At 37.1% G+C, this 27,434-nt stretch overlaps 1 protein-coding gene across 1 annotated transcript in view; it reads left to right on the top strand.

Moving 5' to 3' along the window:
* LMBRD1 (LMBR1 domain containing 1) overlaps positions 1 to 27,434 on the top strand; it is a 118,509-nt gene that overhangs the window by 68,347 nt on the left and 22,728 nt on the right. Inside the window, exons 8-9 of the mRNA XM_003789675.2 lie at positions 9,464 to 9,589; positions 18,623 to 18,775. Coding sequence (XP_003789723.1) covers positions 9,464 to 9,589; positions 18,623 to 18,775 — 279 coding nt within the window. The remainder of the gene's footprint in view (positions 1 to 9,463; positions 9,590 to 18,622; positions 18,776 to 27,434) is intronic.

Here is a 27,434-nt window from a genome sequence, read left to right as displayed (position 1 = left end):
CATACCACGTGATGAAATGGATTCCCATCTCTGTGTGTGTGTGTATAAGTGCACCCCCTAATGGAACGGCATCCTATCACTGTGTGTGTGTGTATATAAGTCCACACCATGATGGAATGGCATCCTATCTCTGTGTGTGTAAGTCCGCCCTGTGATGGAATGGCATCCTATCCGTGTGTGTGTGTATAAGTCCACACCGTGATGGAATGGCATCCTATCTGTGTGTGTGTGTATAAGTCCACACCGTGATGGAATGGCATCCTATCTGTGTGTGTGTGTATAAGTGTACTCCGTGATGGAATGGCATCCTATCTGTGTGTGTGTGTATAAGTCCACACCGTGATGGAATGGCATCCTATCTGTGTGTGTGTGTATAAGTGTACCCCGTGATGGAACGGCATCCTATCAGAGAGTGTGTGTGTGTATAAGTGCACCCCGTGATGGAACGGCATCCTATCAGAGAGTGTGTGTGTGTGTAAGTGCACCCCATGATGGAACGGCATCCTATTAGTGTTGGTTTCTGCCTGTACCCTGAGCTTCCAGGATAGGCTCCAGCTGCTCATGACCCTGAACTAGAATAAACAGGTTAGAAAATGAATGAATGAATACAAGTTATAGTACAATAATTTGGAAATTACACAGTATACAAACGCACAACAGTCAGCGATGTGGAATGAAAGCCCCAGCTAGCCCAGAGTGTGTCTTACTGTTTTTGAATTGTGTGGTGTACCAAGTACCTCTAATAGTTTGTACTCTGCAAGCATTTATTCTTTGATTCAACCCATCACTACTACAAACCTCATCACTCACTGGTTCACCAAAACTTGGGTAATTATTTCACTTGTTTTTATCAATCTTCCCTAAATGCAAGTACAGCTTACATTTATTTCAATGGTTAATATTAGCAGTGTTTTGGGTTTTTATTTAGAAATTTGATGATGTTTTTGTGACCAGAAATATTTCCATAAGAACTTGATCAGTTAGCCTCTGGTAAAATTGGTTTCATTATACAACATTTTGCTTACATTCAGTTTCCAAGAACCCACCAATGACGTTAAGTGAGGGCGGACTGGGCTGAAGGACATTGGTAAAACAACCAGAGGATCTTGCGATAGGACCGAGGTGAGGCCGAGAACCGGGAAGACGTGGAAGAGTTGCTGACTAGAGAGGCAAACCCAGAGGGTCCAGTGTGATAGTGCCCTGACGGTCAGCTGTCTGGGAGTGTGTGTTTTCTTTAAGCCACACAAGGACTAAAAGTGTAATTCTTGATGGAGGGGTTTAAGCGTGGATCTTAAGTCTGTGGGTCCTTTGACCTACTTTATTATCTAAATTTCATCATCTTTAAAGTGGGGTAATATTTAAGTAATAAATTGGTGGGAGTGTATCTAAATAATCCACCAAGTCTTGATTCTTTTGGCTACCCAGTAAATGGTCACTATTAGCTTAAAAAGGTAAATATTCACAGTTTCAGATGGCTTAAACTATAGTTCCAACCTCATTCTTCTCTCAGTGAAAGTAAATCAAAGTAAAAAAGTAAACTCCTAAAAGTTCTTGTATAGATTCTGGTCAGTGTGAATGGGTTATTCACAGAGGATTAAGTCAAGGAGGCATTCATGATTCAGTGATGGTTAGCTGGGGTTGGTGTAGTGTGGTCAGACAGATAATAATGCCCTTTAAGTAACACTGTAAGTATACTCAGAGCTCAGCAGATGTTTTCTGCTAGACCATGGTTGGTCAGTTTTAATACCTATAGTGCATAGAGAAAGGAGGGTATGTTGGATGAGATCCTGGTGGAGGGAATATTCATGGTGTATATAGCTGAGGCCTAGTCATGATTGGGAGTCATTGTGTAAAACCTAGTATCTGATCCCTGGCTTCACCATCTATACACATGGTACAGTAATATTCAGACTTTTGTAAAACTTCATTGCAAGTCAATCTTGTAGAGTATAATACACGATTAACAGAACCAATTACATTTACTTACAGTGGGGATATAGAATTTTCTCCTAACTAATCATGGAAAAGCTTGAGAATTGGGCTTTTCTTATAATGTAGCATGAAAGGAGATACAGTTCATATTAATAAAAAAAAGATGATATTGAATTAAAGGACCCAGAGTGATAAATTAATACTTAGAGTGCTTTAACCCTTAATATAACGAATTAATTATTAAGACCAGACATGTTTTTGTACTTTGTGTTAGTTAAGTGTGATTTCTTAGGTAGATGTTATTTCTTAGTTTTGAAACTAGTTGATTATTTAAATTTTACTAAGATTCTAACTACTATACCGTATGTTAATGAATAGCCAAATTACTGCCATTTAGTTTTAGGAGAAGAATGTCAAATAGTATATTAGCTTGTATATTGTTTTAAGCTTACATTCAAAGGAAATTTGATACTTTTTAGATTTAAAGAAGTTCAACCATGAGCACAAATATCTATGTAGATATTTTAATTTTTTGGTGCCACCAAGTGGAGAAATGTTGAATAATGATGTCTTTGTGTAAAATGGGACCAGTGAAGTGCCTATAGAAGCAATGATTGCTAATTTTTTTATTATACACTCTTGTTAGTAAAACTTTCAATGTATCTTCTAGGATACTTTAGAATTAAAAATACATATTTACATATTATTATGCTACTCTATGTGCATTAATTTAAAATATAAACTAAAAGATTAAAGAAGATTTAAGTGAAAAATTAAGGATTCCAATGTAGAAATATTACGTATTTTCTTCTTGTACCCACCAAAAGTTGTATGCCTCGTCTTAGATCAGGCTGCCGTAACAAATATTCCATAGACTAGAGTGGCTCAAACAGCAATTTATTTCTCACAGTTCTGAAGCTTAGTAAATACAAGGTCAAGGTGGTGTTTGATGAGGGCCCCCTGGGTGTGCAGTTCTCACTGTGTCCTCACTTAGTGGAGAGCAGGGAGAGAGGCAGCAAGCTCTCTGGAGTCTCTTCTTACAAGGCACTGAGCTTTTCTTAAGGGATCGACCCTTCTGACTTACAAGGGCTCCTCCTACAAGTACCATCACACTGCTGAGTAAGCATCAACATATGAATTTTAATGAGACACAGTCAGAACATAGCACCTTATGAGCTGTTTTCTTTCTTTCTATTTTTTTTTTTTGGAGACAGAGCCTCAAGCTGTCCCCCTGGGTAGAGTGCCGTGGCATTAAAGCTCACAGCAACCTCCAACTCCTGGGCTCAACCGAGTCTCCTGCCTCTGCCTCCCAAGTAGCTGGGACCACGGGCGCCCGCCACAACGCCCGGCTATTTTTTGGTTGCAGCCGTCATTGTTGTTTGGCGGGTCCGGGCTGGGGATTCGAACCCGCCACCTTAGGTGTACGTGGCTGGCGCCTTAGCCGGTTGAGTTATAGGCGCCGAGCCTATGAACTGTTTTCAATAGAATTTTGAGACAGATATCCCCTTTAAAAGTCACATTTTTCAGGCTTCCATCTGACCATATTTCATCGAGTATATGCCACTGATTGTAAAATGCAACATGACTTTAGGTCTGGAGGTAAGGAAAAATCCCTGCAGTGCTTTCTTAATCAGTTATAAGTTTTTTTGGTTGTTTTTTCTTTTTGTAGAGACAGGGGTCCCCCTTGTTGCTCAGGATGGTCTTTAACTCCTGGCCTCAGGCAATCCTCCTGCCTTGGCCTGACAAAGTACTAGGATTACTGGCATGAGGCCCCACACCTGCCCATTTATAATTTTTGTTTTATATTTAGTGAAAGAGATTTCTTGGACTTACAAATTCTTTTCAAAAGTTACATCGCTCTTCCCCATACGTAACAAGGAAAATGTGAGTGAAATAAGTTGGAAAGGCCTTCTTAAAACTTCACATTTGGAGCATGAAAATTCTGAATCACTTTTTGAATTGGTTGATGTCCAAATTTTACTACACAGTCCAAATGGTGTGATGTATTGTGGGGTTACTTCCTGATAAACCCATCACAAGGTGAAGATAATGTTCAGTCAGAAATGCATTTAATGCACCTGACTTACTGAACATCATAGCTCAGCTTTGCCTACCTTAAATCTGCTCGGGGTATTTATGTTATCCAGTAGTTACACAAAATCATTTACCACAAAGCCTGTTTTATAATAAAGTATTGACTCTCTTATATAATTGTTGAATCTTCTCATATGTGGGAGCTAAGAGAATCCATGCAACTTTTCTTGAGTGCTATACTCTTGTCTCTGGGATTTTCTTTGAAGCTGCTAACACACTCATTCTGTAAATTTAAGGTGCTTAATTGTTGCTTCTTGTCTTGACCTTGTGAAAGGCAATCCCTTTGTATATATATACCTAACAATAAAAATGCAAACTAGCTTCTATTTAGGATACCTCCCTTTCTTTTTTATTTATTTTTTTTAAGAGACAGAGTTTCACTCTGTTGCCGTCAGTAGAGTTCTATGGCGTCACAGCTCACAGCAACCTCCAGCTCTTGGGCTTAGGTAATTCTGTTGCCCCAGCCTCCCGCGTAGCTGGAACTATAGGCGCCCACCATAATACCTGGCTATTTTTTGTTGCAGTTTGGCTGGGGCCAGATTTGAACCTGCCACCCTCAGTATATGGGGCTGGCACCCTACTCACTGAACCACAGGTACCACCCAATATTTCCCCTTCTTAAGCTGTGAAGCACTTGACTCTTGCTTTCCAAGAAAATACAAAATTATGCTCATTGTTCCCCTGAATATTTGCTTCACTATTTATGCTTCTTAGTTTCTTTTTGTTTCAATGTCACCTCATAGTACTATCTTATTAGACGTAAGTGGAAATTAAACTCAACAATTACACCAAGAATGCATGTGCCTCAACTGAAGTGACTAGCCAGTGATTGATTATAAGATGCCGTCAATTTCAAGATGGAGCCAAATTTCACTAATGTTAAATGTAAGAAAATATATACATCTTAAAATCCATGAATACTTGAAAGGAGTATATTGTTTCACTAATTGTAACATATATGTCCTTGAATAATAGATTTTACAAATATGTGGAAGACAGTTCTTCAGTCCTTAGTGTTTGGTGTTGATTCTCAGTAGTAATCAATCCAAATCTCAGAGTTGGAAACTATTGTTATAGATAAGGGAGAGATGTAGAGAAAGGTGCTGTTCTAAACTGAGCAGTGCAAGTATTATTAGGATTATACTTTGTATACAGTATTTTTAAAAATCTTGGTTTTATAATAGTTGGTGCTTATTATTGAAAGTCAAAACAAATAAAATTGGAGGCATTATGGGTGACCTAGAAGCATTTTAAACTGTACACTCTTTAGCCTTGTTGATAGTCCAGAAATACACTAGAGGGCAGTAGTAAGCAATAAAAGTTTTGTTCTTTTGAAAAAGATACTCTTTTTGTACATTTTCTTCAAAAATATCTGAAGTTGAATTCAAAAGATTGTTGTTTAAAGACCTTAATAGTTGTAATTTTTTGTATAATGTCTATGTCAGGCTGATCATAATGTAAATATTATAGTTAAATTTCCTGATAATGATTGACACCGCAGTCTAAAACCAGGCTAAATGCTTAGTAACCAAATGATAGCTACTTTCTTCTATTTGCTATCTTTAGACAATTAATTTTTTTTTTAAAAAGTGTCAAATTGTGGTCCCATGTTACCACAAGTTGTTACCAAGGAGTTATTTTTATTTTTTAAAATCTTTTACCCTAAGCTCTTTAGGAATCAGCTCAACTCTTCCTATAAATTTATTGGTTCCATGAAAGAAAATAACTGTGAATTAAGAGCTGTCTATTCTTAAAAGATTTTTGGTCAAATATTATGCTTTCAGAGAAATTATTTTATTAATTTAACAAAGGTAGTTAATGGTAGGAGGAAAAAGAATTGGGACCTAGTTGTTACATACCAATTAGTGTACTGTAGTTGTGACTAGTCTGGTTTAGAAAATCTGTTTAGCCGAGTTAGGCAGATTGAGTGCTAAAAAAAACATGCAGACCAGTAATGTTAATATACATTGTTATGTGCTATAATTGAGTTGTAAGCAGGGCACATTTGCAAGTTTCTGAAGGTTTCTCAAACATAGTGTAATTAAGCTAAGACCTGAAGGGCATTGAAATTTACTAGTGAGGTAGGGTGAGAAGGTAGGCATTCTAGTGAGGGCACTGCATGAATTAAAGTGTAGATGCTGGATAAAGCTTGGCACAGTATAAAATTGTAGGGTGTTCTAAGAACTGTGAACAATTCAGAGGTACGCGATGAGGTTAACAAGTTGATAGGGTCGAAGTCACAAAGGTCCTTGTCTGCAAAACTACATTAATTGGAGTCTGTTCCCAAGACCAATAATATTGCCTTTTGTTGAAAAGTGATAGCAAAACAACTTCTTAAAACAATCCTATGTGAAGTTCTGATATGTGTCAAAATATAAATGAAGAAGTTTGAAGTAGCAGAGGGCCCTGCATGGCTAGCTGCCTTCTGTGCCTTCTGTAGTGGCCTTACAGGGATCTTCCAGAACATTTAACACAATAGGCCTATTAGTTCTGGAGAACGTTAAAGGATGTTAATTAGAGGAATGACTAGAGTATTACAGTGAGATCACTTCCAAAGTAGTGGAGCAGATGGATTTATAGAAAGGGAGACCCGCAGCCCAGTTAGGAGAATTTAGATGATCTTGTTTTTGGCAGTGGACTCTAAATAAGGGCCGTGTTAACATTCATAAGACCTAAGGCCAAGCATGGTGGCCCATGCCTGTAATCCTAGCACTCTGGGAGGCCAAGGCGGAGAGAATTGCTGAGTTAAGGGTTGGGAGGTTGCTGGAGTTCGAGACCAGCCTGAGCAAAAGTGAAACCCCATCTCTGAAAATAGCTGGATGTTGTGACAGCACCTGTCGTTCCAGCTACCTGGGAAGCTGAGGCAAGAGCCTCTCTTGAGCCCAAGGGTTTGAGTTTGTTATGAGCTACCATACTATGGCACCCTGCCAAGGGTGACTGAGTAAGACTCTTGTCTCAAAATATGTACATATATATTGATAAGACCAAAAGATTCCTTGGAAAACAGTTTTGAGTACTTAATTAAGTTCCTATGTTTGGGGATCCAAATCTCTCCAAAACAGAATGACAAGCACTGAAATAAAATAAGGTTAGTTTGGATGTGGTTGGGAGGTCAAGGAAACAAAGCTGGTATAAACTGAGTTTAGCAAAATCTACCAGCTTGGCATTTGGTTGTAAACAGCAGCATGGCATTAGACTATTAACGTGGTATGTGAACATGAGGAACTGATAAATAATCATTATATAATGCTGTATATTCATCAGAGGCTTAAACAATTATGTTGCTTTTTTCAATAATGTTTAAAGGATGTGAATAATAATCAAATAGGTCAAAATGATAATGAAGACAGGAAAAGTCCTATAAGGAAAGGTCAAAGGAACTGTGAAATGCTTTGGTATTTTTGCCTTTATAATTCACATTTTCAGTGTTTTGAGGATATAAAATTTAATATGAAAAATATACATTTCAAACCCTTTTTTTCCTTTTTACATGTTACCAAGTATGCAATTTATAAGTAACTATTTAGTAAAAATTGTATTAACTGGAAGGAAATCACTGTGCATGGTGAATGTCCCTAATCCCAAATCCAAAACACTTCTTAAGCATTTCAGAAAAGGGGTCCTCAGCTACTACATCTTCCAAATTACATTTTCTTCTAATTCTAACAGACTCTCTGCCATTGCACTTTTTAGAAGATAAGGAAATCATGAAAACACTAACTTATATTCTAATAGCTAAAATGCAAGGTTTTAAGTATTTCTCCTTTAGCAAATACTATATCAGGATTTGCATATTGGGTAGCGTGGTGATAATATTCAGCTATTTACATGCTATAAAATACGATACTACATGATAGAACTAGTTGATTTCTGGGATTTGCTTTACTTGTGTTCTTTGTTCATATTCTCCCTTAATTAAAAAAAAAATCTCAATTTGTCAGAATTTATGGTTTGCTATTTGAATTGTGGCTCAATCAGTATCCTAAAGGAGGTTCAGTGATATTAAAATAATTAAAATTGACACTAAAGGTATCTGAGGTCATCCTTGGCATGAACAGCCAAGTAGCAGAGAGCGTGGAAGAAGGCATACAGGTTTATCCAGTGTTGTTGGGGGGTGGGGTCAAGCCTAAAGAATAGCATGTTTCACTTCTACCCACGTTCACTGTCCTGGATTGGATCTCATGGTCTTACCTAACTATAGAGGAGACTGGATAAAGTAGGTTGGTTCTGGGCTCAGAAGAAAATGAAAAAGATTTAAATACATCATGTGATATCTGCTTCAGAGTTTGTTGCTGCAACCAGGAGATAAAAGTTGTCAGTGTGGCTCGGCGCCTGTGGCTCAAGTGGCTAAGGCGCTAGCCACATACACCTAAGGTGGTGGGTTTGAATCTAGCCCAGGCCACCAAACAACAATGACGGCTGGAACCAAAAAAAATAGCCAGGCGTTGTGGTGGGTGCCGGTGGTCCTAGCTGCTTGGGAGGTGGAGGCAGGAGACTTGCTTGAGCTCAGGAGTTGGAGGTTGCTGTGAGTTGTGATGCCATGGCACTCTACCCAGGGGGATAACTTGAGGCTCTGTCTCAAAAAAAAAAAAAGTTGTCAATGTTTCTTCTAAGGATTTAAGGTTAATAATTATTCTGAATAATGGTCACCTGGTAAATGCTAGTAAGTGTTATTAGTGATTATAATAAAAAGTTTTCATTTGGAACTAGAATATGGAATTGGGTAGTACATATAATAATATGTGTATTCTTAAAAGTTGATTGGTAAGTTAAAATTGCCTGTAGAAAAATATTTAAAATAACTTAAAAAACTAGTTGTAAATATTCAAAATTTTAAATGAACTATACATAGAGATAATTGGTGTGTTAATCATATACCATGTATATGTTAAAATAATGTTTTACTAAAGGTTTACTATATACAATTGGTGAAAATTGTTTTTTCATAGAAAACAATTTTATCCCCCTGGGTAGAGTGCCATGGCATCATGCTTACAGCAACCTCCAACTCCTGGGCTCAAGCAAGTCTCCTGCCTCAGCCTCCCAAGTAGCTGGGACTACAGGCGCCCGCCACAACGCCTGGCCATTTTTTTTTGGTTGCAGCCATCTTTGTTGTTTGGCGGGCCCGGGCTGGGGATTCGAACCCGCCACCTTAGGTGTATGTGGCTGGCGCCTTAGCCGCTTGAGCCACAGGCGCCGAGCCTTCTGTTATTACTTTAAGGGACTTTTTTTAACCTGAATATTATGTGTAACATGTTTTACAAAGAAGTGGTCAACATATAGAGAGTATTTTATAACATTTTGTAAAACGGTACATTTTGTAAATAAAGATACGTTAAGCTACAATTTCCCATTTTCCCTGTGGATGGCAACTTTCAGAGTGACTTTTGGGACAACCTGTAGTACTACTAAAATATTTTAATTTTATTTCTTTTAGGCCTATGGAATGTCTGCTTTACCTTTAAATCTGATAAAAGGCACTCGAAGTGCTGCTTATGAACGTTTGGAAAACACCGAAGACATTGAGGAAGTGGAACAGCACATTCAGACAATTAAATCCAAAGTGAGTTGGTGTTTTGTAGAAAACATAAAACTCTTGTTAGCTGCTTTCTGATGTGACTTAAAGATTGGCAAACTCATTGCTTTTTACATTGTTTAAATTTTTTGCAACATATTCTTCAATAACTATGTCCATATTTTTAAAAATATGTCTTTTGTATAATACAGTTCACTGCACATTTGAGAATTTCTATCAGAGTTCTAACATCTACAATCCAGAAGTACTTCTAAATGTATAATCAAGACCTTACTAGTTCTCAGGTATCTTAACTCCATGTCTAACATCAGATTTTACTGTATTACTCATGTTAAAGTTTTATGTGCCAATTAAATAAGCTAAAGATTACCAATTAAATGTACTTCTAAAAATACAATATAAAGTTTTCATTCTTTAACACCATGAAGTAAATAACAGATAAATGTTATTTAAAGATTGTAGAAAAAAATGGCAGTTTTTCTAAATTATTCTGTAACTCTAAGCTCGCATGATCCTGATACAGAAACCAGACAATAATAGCACACAAAAAAGAAAACCATATGCTATTTTTCTTATGAAAATACAGGTAAATATTTTAATGTAAATAATTCAAAACCTATGTTGTAATAAAATAATATTTCATAATTATTGGGAAAATATATTGAAGCAGTATAATATCTTTAGATTAAGTTTGAAATATTAGCATCTTAATGAATGCCAAAAGGTATTTGGTAACAGTAAATTTGTAATCACGATTTTTAAAAAAGTGCTTTTCAAATTAGAGGAGAATAGTGAACAAAGGAAGCTTCTAAAAATCATCATACTTAATAGGAAAAAATGGAAACTTTCCCAGTAAAGTCAGATATAGGATCTTTATGTCAGTATTATTGCTACTTTTTAGCATATTCCTGAAGATCCTTGTCCACTAACAAAGAATTTAGGTATAAACATTCTGAGGAGGGGGGAGAGAAAAGGAAAACAACCTTTGTTATTTATAGGCGTCATCTACCAAGAGAATCTAAAGGAATCAAATGACAAGCTAGTAGAATTTAATAAGAATTCATCAAGATACCTAGATATAAACTTATAAAAATGGTGAACCAGTTGGAGGATATAATAGGAAATGATCCAATTCACAGTAGCCATAAATGATAAAATAACAAGAAATGTCATGATCTTCTGCATAGAAATAACATAATCACTTGTACCCTCATATTAATCTGAAATTTAAAAAATTAGAAAATTTACTGAAATGCATAAAAAGCACAAATAAGTGGAGAATACCATCAGTGCCTAATTGAAAAGATTCAATATTGTAGAGATGGCAGTATTTGCAAGGTTTGGTGTAAATTCAGTACAATCTGAAAAATACAAAATTGAAATTGGCTTAAAACAACATACTATATAAAAAATGGATTCTGGAAATTACTTAGAAAAGGTAACTGATCACCACATCCAGCAGCTACTGTTACCGCTGATACTAGATCACCACCTAGTGACCACTCCTTATTCGAATCATGCAGAAAAATCTCCAACTGCTATTTATCATCCCCTTAACCTCCTGAACTCAGAGAAAAGAAAACTTGGAAAAAGAAAAACACAAATGAGGAGAATCCAGCAAAAGAACTCTGGAACATGAAAAATCTGAACAATTCAACTGATTGAAGGGATCAGAATGGTGTTACAGCAGATAATTTCAGTCATAAAGAAGTTGTTGAAATGATAGAAATGGAATTCAGCATGTGGTGGCAAATAAAATGAACAGGATTGAAGAGAAAATTGAAAATCAGCAAAAAGAAGCCCCCAAAATGTCTCAGCATATCAATGACGTTAAAGAAAAAGTCATCAAGGAACTGGACAGAAGTAGGATGGATATAATGGAGCTTAAAGAATTGAAAGAAACATTCAGAAAATTTCTAACAGAACAGAAAATTTCAGCAACAGATTGAACCACGGAAAAGAAAGAATCTCAGAGCTTGAAGAAAACACACTAAAGCTAACCCCAGTCATTTAAAAAAAGGCAGAAAAGAAGAGATCAAAGTCAGAGCATCTCTTAAATTTGGGAGTATGAACTATACAAACATACAAATTATAGTTATGCCTGAGGGATAAGAAGAGAGTCCTAAAAGCATAGATCTATACTTGACAATACTATTACAGAAAATTTCCCAAACATCTCTAGAGATTAAGACATCCAGTTACTAGAAGGACATCAAACCCCATGAAGTCTCAATTCAAATAGAGCATCACCAAGACACATTGTAATTAACCTGGTTAAATTCAAAATCAAGAGAAAATTTTTACAGGCAGCTAGGTATAAGCAGCACTTGACCTACAAGGGTAAATCCATCAGCTGAATAGCTGATTTCTCAGCAGAAGCCTCACTAGGCAGAAGTGAATGGGCTCTATCTTTTAATGTTATTAAACAGAACAATAGCCAGTCTAGTATTTTGTATCCTAGAAAACTAAGTTTCATATTTGATACAGAAATTAAGTATTTTCCTTACAAGCAAACTTTGAGGAAATTTGGCACCACTAGACCCATCCTTTAGGAATTTCTCAGACCTGCACTATACACTGACCTGCACAATTGACTCTCAACCACTGTAAAACTACAGAGAAACTATAGGTCAAAGTCTAGATACCACAGTAGCCTAAGATAAAACAGTATGATAGAATCTCACATAACAGAATGAGTAGAAATCTATCCTTCTTACCAATCCTTTCAATAAATGTGAATGGGTTGAACTCCTCACTGAAGAGACATAGGCTGGTTGATGGATAAAAAATTTGAAGCCAAGTAAATGTCTGATGTCTTCAGGAAATGCATCTCACCCCCAAAGAAACACCAGACTCAGGGTGAAAGGATGGAAAACAATATCCTGTACAAATGAAAACCAAAAGAAATCAAGAGTAGCTATTGTCATCACAGATACTGTTGAATTCAAATCAACAAAAGTAATGGAAGACAAAGAGGGGCATTGTGTATTAGTCAAGAGAACAGTTCAACAAAGAGATAACATCTCAGGACTTCAACACTTCACTGTTAGATCTAGGTAGATCCTGTAAGCAGAAATTAAACATTCAACTTCAACATGACTGTGGAACAAATGGGCCTAGTAGACATTTATAGAACATTCCACCTCAATACTACTGAATATACGTTTTTCTTATTAGCTCATGGTTCATTCTCCAAGATTGATCACATCCTAGGGCACAAAATAAGTCTCAATGATTTTCAAAATAGAAATGATGCTGTGTATCTTTACAGTCCACAGCAGAAAAAAACTAGCAACAAATTCTGACAGAAATACTCATCCCCACACAAAGTCATGGAAACTAAATAATTTATTGCTGAGTGATAATTGGGTCAAGGAGGAGATAACAACAGAAAAAAAAAAAAGATTATTTGAACTAAATGACAATAAGGCACAAGCTACCAAAACCCATGGGGTACTGCAAAAGCAGTTCTGAGAGGAAAACTCAGTGCCTTAAATGCCCTTCAAAGCCCTTAAATTCTTAATAAAATCTTAAACAGAATTCAGATGCACATCAAAAAAAAAAAAATTCATCGTGATAAAGTAAGTTTTATCCAAGAGATATAAATGCAAATCTATAAATATAAACTGCCACATAAATAGAAATAAAGACAATGACTGTATGATCCTTTCAATAAATGCAGAAGAAGAATTTGAAAAAAATCAATATCCTTTTTTGACAAGAACACTTTTAAAAAGGGCATAGATGAGACTTTCCTCAAAATAATAGACGCCATCTATGACAAACACACAGCCAACAACATACTGAATGAAGAAAAATTGAAAGCATTTCCTCTTAGAACTAGAATTGGACAAGGATTCCCACTATTGCCACTGCTATTCCACATAGTATTAGAAGTCGTAGCCAAAGCAATTAGACAAGAGAAGGATACCCTGGGTATCCAACTGGGGCAAGAAGAGATTAAGCTTTCATGTTTGCTAATAATATGATTTTAAACTTAGAAAATCCCAAGTACTCAACCATGAGACTCCTGGAATTAATAAATATTAGAGCAGTGTCTCAGGTTACAAAATCAGTGTGCACAAATCAGTGTTTTCATTTATGCCAACGATAGTCAAATTGAAATCAAATCAAGGATATAAAATCTTTCACAGTAGCATCAAAGAAAATGAAATATCTTAGAATATATTTAACAAAGTAGGTCAAAGATCTCTATATGGAGAACTTCAAAACATTGAGAAAAGAAATCACAGAGGATGTAAACCAATGGAATAATCTATCTGGTTTGTGGATTAGTGGAATGGATGTTGTTAAAATGTCTACCCAAAGTAATCCATGAATTCAATGCAATTTTCTCTAAAATACCACTGCCATATTTTGCAGATCTTGAAAAAATAGTTCTGTGCTTCAAATGGAATCAGAATAGCCAATTCAATCTTATGAAATAAGAATAAATCAGGAGGCATCACTTTACCAGACTTAAGAGTGTACTACAAAGCTATAGTATTCAAACAGACATAGACCTTTGGATTAGAACAGAGAATTCAGATATGAAACCATCCTTATATTGTCACCTAATCTTTAAGAATGCAAACAGAAACATACAATGGGAAAACAATATTTCAATAAATGGTGCTAGGAGAACAGGATACCTACATGTAAAAGACTAAACAGGACCTGTACCTTCCACCACTCAAAATAATTAACTCACGATGGATAAAATGCTTAAACGTAAAGTCATCAAACTATAAAAATTCTAGAAGAATTTGGAGAAACTCTTATAACTAGTGGCCTAGGGAAGGAATTTATGAAGAGACCCCAGTGGCATAACAATATCAAAAATAAATAAATGGGGCCTGATAAGACATTTCTGCACAGTCAAGGACACAATCAGCAAAGCAGATAGATACCCTACAGAATGGGAAAAGATGTTTGCATGTTAGACGTTTGATAGAGGACTGAGAACTAGAATTTGCAAGGAACTCAGGCAAATAAACAAGATCATACAAACCAAGTAAAGGTTGAGCAAGAGAAAGGAACATAAATTTTTATAAAGAACATAGACTAGTGACTAACAAATACATGAAAAAAAAATGTCCAGAGCCTCTAATCATCAGGGAAATGGAAATCGTAACCACAATGAGATACCACCTAAGTGCAGTGAGGATGACTCATATCATAGACTCCCCAAAGAACAGGTGCTGGCGTGGACACAGAGCAAAAGGAGCATACATACCCTGTTGGTGGGGCTGAAAACTAGTCAGCCTCTATGGAAAGTAGGATGGAGATTTCTCAAAGAATTTAAAGTAGACCTACCATTTGTCCCTCTACTAGAGAGTTACCCAAAGGAGGAAAAAACGTTGTATAAAAAAAGACACTTGTTCTTGTGGATTAATAAAATGTAGTGTGTGAATACCATGGGACATACTCAGCCATAAAAAGATGGGGTTCTGGGCAGCGCCTGTGGCTCAAAGGAGTAGGGCACCGGCGCCATATGCTGGAGGTTGTGGGTTCAAACCCAGCCGCGGCCAAAAACTGCAAAAAAAAAAAAAAAAAAAAATGGGGACCTAGTATCTTTTTCATAACAACCTGGATGGAATTGGAGGCCATTCTCCTAAGTATCACAAGAATGGAAAAATGTACTCAATGCTAAATTTGAATTAATTGATCAACACCTGTGTGCTCATAGGGAAGTAATACTCAGTGAAATTCAGGTGGGGATGGAGGGCCGACGAAGGAGGGTGAATTTCCACCCAGTGGGTATTTCGTACGCTTACATTGCACGCTTCCTAGGTGAGGGGCATGCCTATAACATTGACTTAAAATTCACAGACGTGAACTATGTAACCAAAACGTGTGTACCCCCATGGCACACTAAAATCAACTTTAAAAAATGGATTCTGAATTGAAATCAAATATAAAATCTATTAAACATTAGCAGAAGGTGAAAATAAAATTTTATCTTGGTGTGAACAAGAATTTCCAAATGATACCTAAAACACTAATTAAGAGACGATTAATGAGTTTTAAATGTTGTAAAATTTGTGTACTGAAAGGGGCACCAAAGAGAAAGTTAAAGACCAATAATAATATGGGAGACATTTGTAAAACAGATGATATATGAAGAGCATCTTTTAAGTCAGAAAAAGGGACAAGCATATCCTCAGAAACACTGAACAAAGGACTTAAATAGGTAAGTCACTGAAGGAGAAACTATTCTGTAAAAATATGAAGTGCTTCTTTAGCTGATTATAATAAGCTGACCGAACAACTTAGTTTACCAGAATTGAGGGGTTTTTCCAGAACCTAAGACTTTTAGTGCTAAACCAGGACAGTTGACACCCTAATAATCAAAGTTGTGAAAATTAGAGCAACTCAGTATTTTTTTAATGCATTGGAATTTTTAAAGATTTTTACTCACGTACAGTGTTGATGGGAGATAAGTACATCGTTAAGGGGAATATAAGATATACAGCATCTAAGAAAGTTGAATGTTGTAACGTATGCCTATACACATCTGTACCTTTTAATAATTAAAGTTTAATCCAGCGGCTCACTGCCAGAAATCTGTTCTACTGGATCATGTGTACACATTTGTACCAGGTATATCAGGGTGCTTTGGGCACATGGTCAGCAGCCCTCACAAAAAATTAAAAAAATGGGAACAACCTAAATGTTCAAAAATAAGAATATGTGTAGAAGGATATTGGCTTGTTTAACGGTGATACCTGTGGAAGATGGGTTTGGTCAAATGCTAATTAGGGACGGTATGAAGGGAGGCTCTCTCCTTTTACTTGCTAAAAGCAAGGGGTTTGTTAAACCCTTCCATTTTAACCTTTATAGCACATTTTTTCTTTCAGATGGGATAGATGGTTGGCTGCTGAATTTCCGTTCTAGTATTGGTTTCTGTGATCACAATTCTTACACTGGTTTAGTCTGTTGGCCGTGCAGAATGGACAGATCCCTCATTGTACTGCTGCATTCACCAGATAGGTTGATGATTGGGGTTTGGATTTTTTAATTAGTTTACGAATCTTTTTTCCATAATAGTGAAAGCCAGCACTGAAACAAAATTACTTCATTTCGTTCTTTTGTTTTAATATTACAATAGAAGCGTTGAGAAAAATTGTTATGATTAGGATATAAAGTGCTGAACCCTTCCCGTACCACACACTTGCAGTCTTATGGCCTTTATTTGTCTGCCAGAAGTGAGTCTTCATTTTGTTCCTGTGACCTTCAGAAAATACCCTGTGGAAGGTTCCCTTTTCTGGGATCCAGTCTGATAATACCCAATGTATTTGACCATAAGGAGTGAAGATAATTAATGTACGATCTAGTTCAGGCATCCTCAAACTATTACCTGTGGGCCACATGCGGCCCGCCTAGGACATGTATCAGCCCGCCGGGTGTCACCACTGCCTGTCCTGCTTAGCAGCCGACTCGTCCCAGGGCCCACGGTCGGACCCTCCAACAGTCTGAGGGACAGTGAACTGGTCCCCTGTTTAAAAGGTTTTAGGACCCCTAATCTAGTCCATATGAAATGTGGTCTCTGGACTAAAAATGTCCACATCTCCTGGGAATTTGGTAGAAATGCAAGTTCTGGGCACCCCTTAAGACTTAATAAAATCATATTCTCTGGGGCTAGAGCCTAGAAACCTGTGTTTAACAAACTTTACAGGTGATTTTTTGCATGATAAAATTTGAGAAGGAGTAACTTATACAAGAGGATGGTTGGTTCCAAAAGAGCATGGTGATACAAATATAGAGTGGTATTGTCTTCATTGTATCTGATTTCAAATGAGGCTGCACTGGGTTACCCAGCGTGCTGTGTGTTATGTATCTACTGAGAAACTACTTAATCCTTAGTAATGTTAAGACATTCTAATATCTTTGCAGTTTTAAATTTGGTTCTGTGTAATTATTTATTTTGTCCCCTCCAGTAAAAGCAAACAAATTTATATTTCATCTTCTTTTATATTTAGTAGTGGTGTTATTGTTGTACCCAATCAGAGACACTCAAGGGCAGGGAGGTCAAGTAGGAGTATGTACCTGTGAGGGATCATGAAAAAAAAAACGCTCTTGGTTACAGAAGGCATGACTTAAAAATATATGGAGATTATTTGTCAGACAGATTGGCCAAAGAAATTATGACACATTTGCAAATGTATTTAGAAAGCAGGCAAGTGCTGATTCTTAGCAGTCGTTGTAAGACCTCCACATGCTGCCTCTACTTGTGTTGTATCACTGTGCTGGTGTTTAAATCAGCCTAAAAAATCCATGTAACACAGCCACTTAACTAACGAAAGAGAAGTGGCCAAATATATTGAAATAAGACATGGGAGATTGGAGGGAAGGGAGAATAACGGAGCAAAACACCACCTTTTTTGTGGGGTGTTTTTACAGATAATTCTCTTCATATTTATAGTTTTTTTTTTTTTTTTTTTTTTTTTTGAGACAGAGCCTCAAGCTGTCCCCCTGGGTAGAGTGCCGTGGCATTACAGCTCACAGCAACCTCCGACTCCTGGGCTCAAGCGAGTCTCCTGCCTCCGCCTCCCAAGTAGCTGGGACCACAGGCGCCCGCCACAACGCTCGGCTATTTTTTTTGGTTGTAGCCGCCATTGTTGTTTGGCGGGTCCGGGCTGGGGATTCGAACCCGCCACCTTAGGTGTACGTGGCTGGCGCCTTAGCCGGTTGAGCTATAGGCGCTGAGCCTATAGCTTTATCATATATTTGGAAAACAAGGATGAAGAGAAGGACAATATCCAGTGTACACACGTCCGCATTTTGATGCTGATCTTGGTTTAACTACTTGTCACACTGCAAGTGTCAGTTTTTTCACTTAGCAAATTTGTCTAAGAAGTGTCCGACCTAGGGTGGTGCCTATGGCTCAAAAGGGTAGGGCGCCAGCCTCATATGTCAGAGGTGGTGGGTTCAAACCCAGCCCCGGCCAAAGAAAAAAAAAGAAGTGTTCAACCTAAAATGTTGCATGATCTACTAAATCCGGTGGGTGCCTGGTTAAGATTTTAATGGTAAAAACTTTTATTTTCTATAATTTTGTAGAGCAAAGATGGTCGACCTTTGTCAGCAAGAGATAAACGTGCCTTAAAACAATATGAAGAAAGGTTGCGAACACTTAAGAAAAGAGAGAGGCATTTGGAATTCATTGAAAACAGTTGGTGGACAAAATTCTGTGGTGCTCTGCGTCCCCTGAAGGTAAATGGAGTTTTAAAAACTTATGCCGTCACTCTTGTGCTGAGTTTATGATTGAGTTCTCATTCTGAGGCATTGAAGCATGGTACTTAGGATGTTGGATTTGGGAGTGTGAGTAACCTGGTTTTGAATCACATTTGGGCAAGGTGAGTAATCTTTCTGAGCTTCATTTACTCATGTATGATGGAGGCGTTACAGCACAGCTGGGAAATATAAATAAAAATATAGAAAAATAGTGGAATATACTGCTTGTGTATTTTGCAATTTTGGTCTTCTCTGTAACTAGGGAGATCTTGGGATCCGTACTCCTAACTATAACTAATAGAATTTTCCTCATTGTTAGATGATGCTTCTGAAAGGTTATAAAAAATATTATTTGAGAAGGAAAAGCCATTATTTTCTTTTATTTGAAAATGATTATTTGCCTGCCTTGAATTTTTGGGTCTGTGATACCTAAACTTAAATGCCTACGTTGAATTAAAGTCAAGGTATGACTCAATCTTAAAGTAACTAACTCCGCTAGCCGTACATAAGCCTACAGATTCACTCGTTCTACATCAAACACCAAACCTTCATATACGTGCAGTAGAACGCCAGTGGTCATTCCCAGAGTACACTGAATAGACTGACTGGAAGTGAAGGTGGGCAAGATGAAGCTATACAGTGGGTTTTGGCTAAATTAAAAAATAATGTTTCTGAGAACTCCGTCAAAGATGAGTCAGTCAGGTTGAATTCTGGTGCTGATTTGTCTGCCTGTTAAGATTAGAAAGCAAATGTCCTCAGTAAGTGCCCAGCATTTAAGAGCTCCTCTTGTGAAAGAGTTTTCAAAAATGTATTGTCATCAATTAGTTTGTCTGTATAATCACTTTTTGTTAACTTTCTGTTAGAAAAATGAAAAGACTAAAAGTCTTTTTAAAAGACTCACCCCAGACCTTTCGGCCAAGGCCACTTGTCTTCATATCGCCAAAGGTCTGAAGAAAAACTTGTCCATCCTTTTTTTTTTCCCTTTTGAGACAGTCTCACACTGTCACCCTGGGTAGAGTGCCATGGCATCCTATAGCTCATGGCAACCTCAAATTATTGGGTTCAAATGATCCTCTTGTCCCAGCCTCTCAAGTAGGTGGGACTACAGGTGCCCACCACAATGCCTGGCTAGTTTTTCTATTCTGTAGAGACCAGGTCTTGCTTTGCTCAGGCTGGTCTCAAACTCCTGAGCTTAGACAATCCACCAGCCTTGGCCTCCCCTCCTGGCCTTCTATCCCTTACTTAAATCTTAAATTATTTACAGCTTCTTAGAAATAATTATATTTCTAGTTTCTAACACGAGCTTCCTTCTTTTGAACATACTTTGTCCCATTTCACTGAACATGTATTTAGAAGGATTTTTAAATCAATTTTGTTAAGTGTGCGGACTGTTTTTGCCAAATACAGATATGCAGATGGAGAGAATATCCACATCACCTCAAAATCAAGGTTATGCCCGTCCGTGTTCCTTTAGCTCAGACTCCTGGTAACTACTTATGTCCTTTCTGTCATTAAACTTTAGTTTCGTGTATTCCAGAACTTTCTGTAAATGGAATCACAGGTGTACTGTCTTTTGGCCGGCTGTTTCAGCCCAGGACACTTTTCTGAGGTTCGCCGGTGTTGCTGCGTTATTTCTGGAGGTCCACCCCATTCTCTTGCTCTGTAGTAACCCACATGTGTCTGGGTCCCAGTTTGGTCATCCATTCTCAGATTCTCAGTGGGCATTTGGGTTGTTTCCAGTTGGAGACTTCAGAGATGCTGATGTGAATGGTTTTGCACAACTCTTTGTGTAGATAATGTGCTTGTGTTCGTTTCTCTTAGTTAAATACCTAGGTGTAAAATTTCGGGGTCTTATGTTTAATGTATTTCTTAACATTATAAGAAACTGCCAAAGTCTTTTCCAAACTGATTGCACCGTTTTTCATGCCTACAATATGAGATTCCCAATTACCTCCCACCCTTGTCAACTCTTATTTAGTGTTTGTAGAGTTATTTGATGAATGTGCAGTAGGACTCATGGATTTGTATTGCATTTTCCTTGTGGCTTATGATATTGAGCATTTTTTGTATACATAATGGCTATTTGTATAGCTTCTCTAAAATATGTATTTGAATATTTTAGACATTTTCTACATGAAGTTTTTATATGATGAGTGAGTCGCAAGAACTATACATCTAGAGGAAGTACGTTATTGTATATGTGCGTTGTGAAAATCATCTCCTAGTTTCTGGTTTGTTTTCTTCATTTTTTTTGTATTTGTACCTCTGTTATTCAGACAGGTATTTCTTAAATTTTTATGAATTCAAATTTAAATTTTTTTGGCTTATATTTTTGTATCCTCAGAAATGTTTATCTAGGATAAGGTGAGAACATTTTCTCTTATGCTTTGTTCTAGAAGTTTTGTAGATTTAACTCTTTTTTTTTTTTGGCCAGGGCTGGGTTTGAACCCACCACCTCTGGCATATGGGGCCGGTGCCCTACCCTTTTGAGCCATAGATGCCGCCCCTATAGATTTAACTCTTATGCTTATAGTAGTGGTCCATTGTAAATTAATCTTATGGCATAGAATGGCTTAAGGTTTAAGGTTTATTTTATTTTCTGTATGGATATCCAGTTCCACATCATCTTTTGTCAAAACTAATCTTTGCTCATTGAATTTCCTTGGCAACTTTGTCAAATCAATTGATTCCAGGATGTATGTGGGTCCCTTTCTAGATTCTACCTTTCACTCCATTGATCCCTGTGTCCGTATACTAATACTTGATTACTATAGCTTTATAATCAGTCAAGAAGTCAGGCAGTATACATTTTTCAGTTTTATTTTCTTTTTCAAAATTATTTTTTTCTGTGCTAGATCCATTGCGTTTCCTAGAATTGGTCTATAATGCCACAAAACACCCATTGAGATATCCAGTAGGATTACTTTGAATTTATAGGTAAATCTGGGAGAATCTGTATTGTAACAATGAATTTTAACAATGAATAATCCATGAATATGATCTTTTTCTATGTATTTACATCTTCTTAAATTTATCTCAGCAGTGTTTTGTGGTGTTTAGAGAGAAATTTAAGAGATACAAATACATGGAAAGATATTATATTCAAGGATTGGAAAATTCAGTTGATAACTTCAGCTCTGTGTATTTCTTTTTATATGTTCTTGCAAATTATGTTGTTTACTTTCAGTTTTCAATGTTTGTTGCTAGTATGTAGAAAGTTTTTGTACATCGACCTTGTATCCTGCCACCTGTCTAAATTATTAATTGTAGGAGTATTATTGTAGATTCCTTAGGAATTTGTATGCACTTGGTACCAGATGCTGAAAGACAGTTTACTTTTTTCCTTTCAAATATGAGATTTCCAATTGCTTTTTGCTTTCCTTGTTTCATTGGCTGAAACTTCCAGTACCATCAGTGTATCATTTATTCCTTTTGCTGTAAAAGATGTCATTTCTCAATATTGATCCAAGTTTTTTTTTGTCTTTTTATTGTCTGATCCTAAGTTAGGAATATGACAATGGGTAATGCCTGAAAAAACTCTGGGGATACAAACTGATTGTTATATAATTGTGAGTTTAACATGTATGTGAACAGATAAACATGGCTGTTATAACAAATGAGAAAGGAAAGTTATTTATTATTCATCAATTCTGCATTTATAGTTGATATAATTAAGAAATAGCAAGTCAAGTGTTTGTTTAGTGGTTCTTAAACATTAGCATCCAAGGCAATCGAGACTCACCGCTCTGCAGTGCTCACTAAATGCTAAAGGTGATTTATGTCCTAGGGGAAGTTTCTGACAAAAAAGCTTTTTGAAGGTATGATCCATCTCATAATTTTGTGGTAGTGTTGCCTTTTCATCTATCCTACAATCCATGTTTGTTTTTTAATAAAAAGTGTTAAGTTTTTGCAAATGCAAGCAATTTTACAATTTTTTGGTAAGAGTAGAGTCTCCCCGCTCCCCATGGAGGTGCCTGCTGCTCTTGTGATTCCTCATTGCCTTGCGTTCCCGAGGGTACACACCCCTGATTTCAGAGCATCAGGATTCAGATCATGGGCTTTGCTGCCACATAGCACTGGGTTTGAGTCCTTGCTTTGATTCTTCCCAGCTATATGATTTCCTGTTACTTTAACTTTCTAAACTCCAGCTTTCTCATTTGTAAAATGGAGTTATGGGGTGGCACCTGCAGCTCAAAAGCGTAGGGCGTCGGCCCCATATGCCAGAGGTGTCGGGTTCAAATCCAGCCCTGGCCAAACAATAATTAAATAAAATAAAATAAAATAGAGTTATGTACTTATTTTTGTTATAGGAATTAAATGAAATAATGTGTGCAATGCAGTGCACGTTGATATGAACAGCTCAGAAAACTGCAGCTGCTATTGTTTCAGTCCTTTATATAGAACTTTTTAACTTCTTATTTATTTGTTTATTTTATTTATTTTTGAGACAGAGTCTCAAGCTGTCACCCTGGGTAGAGTGCTATGGCGTTACTGCTCCCAGCAACCTCAAACTCTTGGGCTTAAATGATTCTCTTGCTTCAGCCTCCCAAGGAGCTGGGACTACAGGTGCCCGGCTATGTTTATTGTTGGAGTTGTCGTTGTTTTAGCTGACCCAGGCTGGGTTCAAACCTGCCAGCTCCAGTGTATATGGCTGGCGCCCTACCCCCTGAGCTACGGGCACCACCCAGAACTTTTTAACTTTTTAAATACTACCATGGAACCAAAGGAAGATTAGTTTTCTGTTGAAAACAATTATAAAAATAAGCATCTAATTACAATAAGTTAGTGGCTTATTAGAGCAACATTTCTATGTAATATCAAATACATTTCTAAGTATACAGTCTAATGTTCATGAAGTACTTGAATAAACTCTTTACAGAAGGGTATGCTTTGAGTTTATGCAACTTTGGCCAGGGTAACTTACAGATCCATTAGGTTTTAAATATAACTGAAAGTACATGGTATTACCATATATGCACTTATTTTTACTTAGAAAGTTATAAATTCATTTTTATAATTATGTGCATTTTTTTCAGACTTTTTATTGTGGTAAAATATATGGTATAACTTTTACGGTTTTAACTATTTTCCAGATACTTTCAGTGGCATTAAGCACAGTGTTGTGCAGCCACCTTTGTGAAGCATTGGTGTTAATTCTCCTTTACACCTTTGGTGAAATCCCTGGAATTTTATTGTGGGAGGTTTGTGGATAATGTAATTCGGTCCCTTTACTTGTTGTAGGTCTCTAGATTTATTTTCTTCCTGAGTTGGTTTTTTTTAATTTGGTTTAATATGAAGATACATACACTTAGATTATGTTGTTTGCATTTGTATGGTGGAGTTGGAGTTGCAGGTTGGATACACGGGTCTTCCTTGGACTGTGTCTATTTCATAAAGCCTTATCCACGTTGTTTCGCTGCTCTCTCCCGTGTCCTTTCCGTTGGGAAGTAAGGTTCACTTTTACATGAGTTTCTGTTGGGAAATAAGGTTCACTTTTACGTGACTCTGTTTCCTCTTGCTGCTCTCAAGATCTCACTTTGGCTTTTTTTTTCCTTTTAGTTTTTGATGTGTGTAGGTATGAGTTTACTCTGTTTGAAGTTTATTGAGTTTCTCAGAGATGCAGATTAATGTTTATCATCACCTTTTAAAAGTGTGGGGACGTAATTGTTTTCAAATATTCTTTCTGCCTCTTTCCCTTCTCTCGGACTCTGCGACGCGGCTACGCTTCTGGTGCCTCGCTCGTCCCTGCCGCTCTGCTGCGTTCTCTTCATTATTTCCTCTTTGTTACACAGACTGGATCATTTCAACTGACTTATCTTCAAGTTTGCTAACTCTTACGTCTTCTCAAATCCGTTGTTCAGTCCTTCTAATGACCTTTTTATTTCGATTGTTATTTCTTATCTTCAGAATTTCAATTAACTCCCTATAATTTTGTCTCTTTGTTGGTATTATCTATTTGGGGAAACACCATTCCCATTAGGCTCTAGTATTTTGTTCTTTTTTAAGTTGTTTGAATGTATAAGAGGACCTCTATAAGTTGACCACCCAAGAGACTGTAACAAATTGATCAACATACAGAGGTGGTCAGTATAATAACTAGGCCTACTGTACTGTAATGTCCATGTGGTCCATGTCTGGCCTCTGAATATTAGGTCAGTTTAAGGAAGTGGTCAGTGTACAGAGATGGTCAACTATGGAACGTCTGCTGTATTTAAAATAGGGCTTTTGGTATGTAGTAAGTCCAACGTCTGGTTTCCTCAATTGCCTAATAGTTGGGCTTTTTTTTTTTTTGTCCTAATAGTATGGCTCTCTCTTCGGCCATACTTTTTCATGTCATCACTCAGGTAAGCACTTTACAGCTCAGCCTTGGCCTGATTCCTGCTTGTGCAGACCCCTCAGGTCAGCCCAGAGTGTGAATTGAAGCCTTCTCAGATCTTTCCTGATCATGCACACAGCCCTGGACATGCACAGGCCTTTTGTAGGCCTTCCCAGGAACATGTTAGAAATTTTCAAAGTCGCTATGAACATCTCCTGGTGTCTGTTTTAAGCTTTTTGGTTACTTTATTTTTGTCTGTCATCCACTGGCTTTATGGTCATGAAGTTCAGATTGCTTGTAAATTGTTTTGACGCACACTCTTGAAAAAAGGTTTTTTGTACTGTGTGAGCTCCAATTAAGATTAAATATAGACAGCCTTGCAAACATGATCTTCCACAGAACCATCAGGCAGGTCAAATAGTGACAGGTCTCTGGGAATGAGACTTAAAAAGAACTCAGCCCCTTTTTACTTCCTTAGGTGACTGTTAGTGTTAAGCTGTTGACGTTTACAGGCTATTTTTCAAGGCTGCCCAGCGCTGGAGAGGAGAAATTAGGACTAGAGCAGGTTAAAATGTCACAGCGCTCTTTGTTTTTACTGAGATTCAGTCATTTTTCTTGAATAATACTCTGGGATTGCTGCCTGCATTAGGTTAATTTCTAAAGTTTTGAAAAAGTTCATTCTGATAAATTTTACCCGTTTTCTTATTGCTTTTCATGGAGGAGAAAACATTTAAAAGTTCTGACTTTACTGTTTTCATTTATGTCACTTTTATTTTAAAGTTGGCTTAGCGAAACTATATAGCATTTGGGTCGACGCAGTGTGCTTATCATTAATATTATTCTATAAGTGCTAATCGAAGATCTTATATTTAAATCTGTATAGTTCTTTGGGGGGGGTCTTTATGAAATATTTATTTTTTTTCACATTTATTCAGAGTGTTCTTTTAAGTCACTGATGAAACAGTCTAACTCTGGGGCATTCATCCCAACAGATTTGAAAAGTAGCAAAGGACTTTTTTGACCTCGCCCCCTCCCCCATTGGACATTAAATGGAGGGAATCTTAACTTGAAATGCTATTTCCATGTCACGTTCCTCTTCCTCTCGATGGCGTCTGGCAGCTGTACTCCTCATGCTACAAGCTATTCATTGTTAACGAACGGTTGGAAAGCAGTATGTTTTACTTGTGGATCCGTAGTACATAGGTCATTATGAAAGCTTGGAGATACATAAATATCAAGAAGCATAAAATCTGCGCAAACAGAATGAACTAGCAACACTGACGAGCCAAGCAAGGTGAAACTTGGCACAGGTGAATCAGAAAAGAAGCTGTTGACTGTGTTTCTTGAAAGTGAAATAATAGACCAGGACACAGTCTGTCTCAGAACTTTCATAGTCACCTATATGTGATGATACTGCCTTCCAGTCCACCTAGGTATCAGTATAGGTGCCTGAATCTTGTAGAAAAATAGCACGTTATGCCCTCTCCTAATGAACATTTGTTAGTATAAAGAAATCACTTTAAAGTTCTTTAGCAATGAAACAGTTTGTCAATTATGAATTATTGTATGAAATCCTAATGTGAAAAATAGACACATGCAGTGTCACTCTGTTTCAAAAGATGACCAGGGCCTTCTCGGTCCCTCTTTCTTGCCGACTTTCTTCTTTGCAATGTTCCTAAAGATACTCTCTAAGAACCGAAGAACTCTCCAGACTACAGGTCTAAAATTACTTCCAAAAATTATCTTTATATGCCAAGTAGGTTGATGTGTTTTATTTTTACTTCTTTTATCTCCTTGGAATTCTAGAATTTACTTCAGCAACCATGTAAAATGAGATGAAAAATCTCCCTAGCATACATGATTTTATTCATCACTTTTTATCAATTTTGATCAAAGAAGGAACCCAAAACACTTACTAGGACTCCCCTGTTTTGCTCTGGCTTTGCCAACTCTTGAATTCAGTTGTCTCTGGATCTTGAGGAAGATCACAGGGGAAGAAAGAGCCTAGGTTTTTGTTAACATAGATTTAACCTCTTTTATATTTTGAATCTTTTCGTTAGAAACCTGATACTAATACTTTTCCTACTCTTTTTCTACCATCCCTAATATAAAGTTTGTAAAGGAGGAAGAAATGTGTTTCACTGCTTTTAATGCTGAGCACAGTTTTGTGCAGAAAACATTGTTGTACATGACATTTTTCAGGTCTGTTTGTACTTTGTTTCGAGAATAGTATCACTTGTATAGACGTTTTGGGGTTGTGATAAGATTTCTGTGTGTGTATGAGAGAGGGAGAAATTGCTTCTCCAGAAAAATGTTCCCAGT

Source organism: Otolemur garnettii, unplaced genomic scaffold, assembly GCF_000181295.1.
Source record: "Otolemur garnettii isolate 467f Iridium unplaced genomic scaffold, OtoGar3 scaffold00035, whole genome shotgun sequence".
NCBI classification, from domain to species: domain Eukaryota; kingdom Metazoa; phylum Chordata; class Mammalia; order Primates; family Galagidae; genus Otolemur; species Otolemur garnettii.
This window is presented reverse-complemented; position numbering and strand designations above follow the sequence as displayed.